At 42.5% G+C, this 2,232-nt stretch overlaps 1 protein-coding gene across 1 annotated transcript; it reads left to right on the forward strand.

The window, feature by feature from the left end:
* Positions 1-473: 473 nt before the first annotated feature.
* Positions 474-905, forward strand: LOC149228749 (uncharacterized). Its single transcript, XM_089380849.1, has one exon. The coding sequence runs from the start codon at positions 474-476 to the stop codon at positions 903-905; it is 432 nt and encodes a 143-aa protein (XP_089236975.1).
* The last annotated feature ends 1,327 nt before the right edge of the window (positions 906-2,232 follow it).

Consider the following 2,232-nt stretch of genomic DNA (forward strand, 5'->3'; position numbering starts at 1 on the left):
AAGCAAAGGTTGCAACCATTGCCTCTCAAGCCGGTGGAAATCAGCGCACCATTTCAGCAGTGGGGCTTAGACTTTATTGGCGAAATCCACCCAGCATCATCCGGGCATCATCGATGGATCTTAACTGCCACCGATTACTTCACAAAGTGGATAGAGGCAATTCCCACTCGGCAGGCTACGGATTCGGTAATCATTTCTTTTCTTGAGAATAATATCTTGTCACGTTTTGGCTGTCCCTTCAAATTGATCACAGATAATGCAGCGGCATTTAAGTCCAAGAAGATGGTTGATTTTTGCTATAAGTATAACATCAGCTTGGGGCACTCCACGGCTTAAATGGGCTGGCCGAATCATCAAATAAGTCACTAGTGAACATTATCAAGAAGATGCTGGAAATTAACAAGAAAAGTTGGCATAAGAAATTGATAAATGCACTGTGGGCTGATCGGGTAAGTCAAAAGAAGTCAATTGGCATGTCGCCATTTGAAATCGTTTATGGAATTGATGCCGTTTTTCCAACATCACTTAGTGTACCGGTTGCGAGATTGCTTCAAGAGGTGGGTGAAGATCCAGATCCAATACAAAGGCGAATTAATCAAATGATTCACTTGCAGCAAACAAGGGAAGAGGCTCTCCAAAATTCTTTGAGGCTGCAAGAGCGCATCAAGAAAATCTATGACAAGAAGGCAAAGTCGGAAAATTTTCAGCTGGAAGATGTCGTTTTGAGATGGGATGCCCGCAATGAGGACAAAGGGAAGCACGGTAAATTCGATAATTTGTGGAAAGGTCCTTATAAAATTGCTGCATATCGTGGTCTCAATGCTTTCTTTCTCAAAGAGATGAATGGTGATGAATGTCCCGGTGTGTCGGTGAATGGCCAGCTTCTGAAAAGGTATCATACTTGAGAAATTTCTGCTCCAATCATCCTCCTTGTAAATACCATGTTATTTTCTTTCTGCAGCAAGTGTGAAACTGATCTCTCATCCTTAGTTTGGGGCCCGCGGTGAAGGCTATAATTCTAAGGATGGTGATTAGTTGGTGTGAAGTTTTCAGATTGTTTATTTTCTGCAAAAGTTAGTTTGTTTGTGTCGAAGTCCTTTGAAATTTTAGCTCATGGTCAAGTCCAATATAGTCATTTCAAGTTTGGTCACGTGTGTACAAGTTGACTCCATTGCCCAGTAAATAAGGCACTGGTCTGCTCTCCCAGAGGTCTAAGGTTCTTGGCACCTCTAAGGAGCCACCATCCCCATTGGAGCCAATGTTAGTGTCGGTCATGATGCCCTCCATCAGTGATCAAAAATCTCTTTGCATATGCATAAGTAGGTGTCTCATCAATGTCAGTTTTGCATTCCATTAGGCATGCCATAAAACTGATGGAGGAGCTGGTCCTTGTTCCCTTCTTGGCTTTGCTAGATCAGGTCATATCCGTTAATGAACTTGTGTCACACTTGTTTTGTTTTGTCTTGAAGTCCAAAGCCTTAGGTCTAGGGTTTCAGTCAAATGTCATTGCAAGATCATGAGTCAGAGGTCCATGAGTCCCCAGCAAGCCAGAAGGAGGTATGTAAATATGTTTCATTGATATTTTTCATCATGTACAGCTTTTTTATACCTTGGATTTAAAAACCCTGTTTTTAAAGCCAAGGTCATGTCAATTTTGTAAAGCAATAAGGAAATTTCAAAAATTCTTCAAAATGCCGGCAATAACCCTGGTCTCCTCCCTAGAGTCCATCAGATGGTCTACCTGCAAAAAGAACGGAGCTAAAACACCCAAAAGATCAAATTCAGAACAAAGGAAAACTCAAAACAGTGTTAAAAGAAAGTGTCAATGCAAAACATTAGAAAGTGGGTTTGGTAAGTAATTTTTTTTTAAATTGAGCTTATAAAGAGTCAAATTCCCTCTCAATACCCTCATTGTGCATCCAAAGAGCTTGCAAGAAGAAGTGAGAGGGCGAAGAGGCGAAAGGAGGCAAAGTGCAGAGAAATTGCACCAATTTCAGGTGCGCTACCCGTCAGAGGTTGTGCGCTACGTGTTGGGCTGTGCGCTACTCGTCAGGCGCCTCCCAGCAGTGGTAATTTATAATGGGCGCTACGTGTCAGGCTGTGCGCTACCCGTTGAGTGCCCTGCGCTACATGTCAAGCTGTTAACACCGAAACCACCCCAAATTTTGTCCAATCGCCCTCTAAGTTGCAAAATCGACTGAGGTAGGGTCTATACACTTGATGAATTGATGA

Source organism: Pinus tabuliformis, chromosome J (assembly GCF_031772625.1).
Source record: "Pinus tabuliformis cultivar Carrire ecotype Pingquan chromosome J, CPIR1, whole genome shotgun sequence".
NCBI lineage: Eukaryota > Viridiplantae > Streptophyta > Pinopsida > Pinales > Pinaceae > Pinus > Pinus tabuliformis.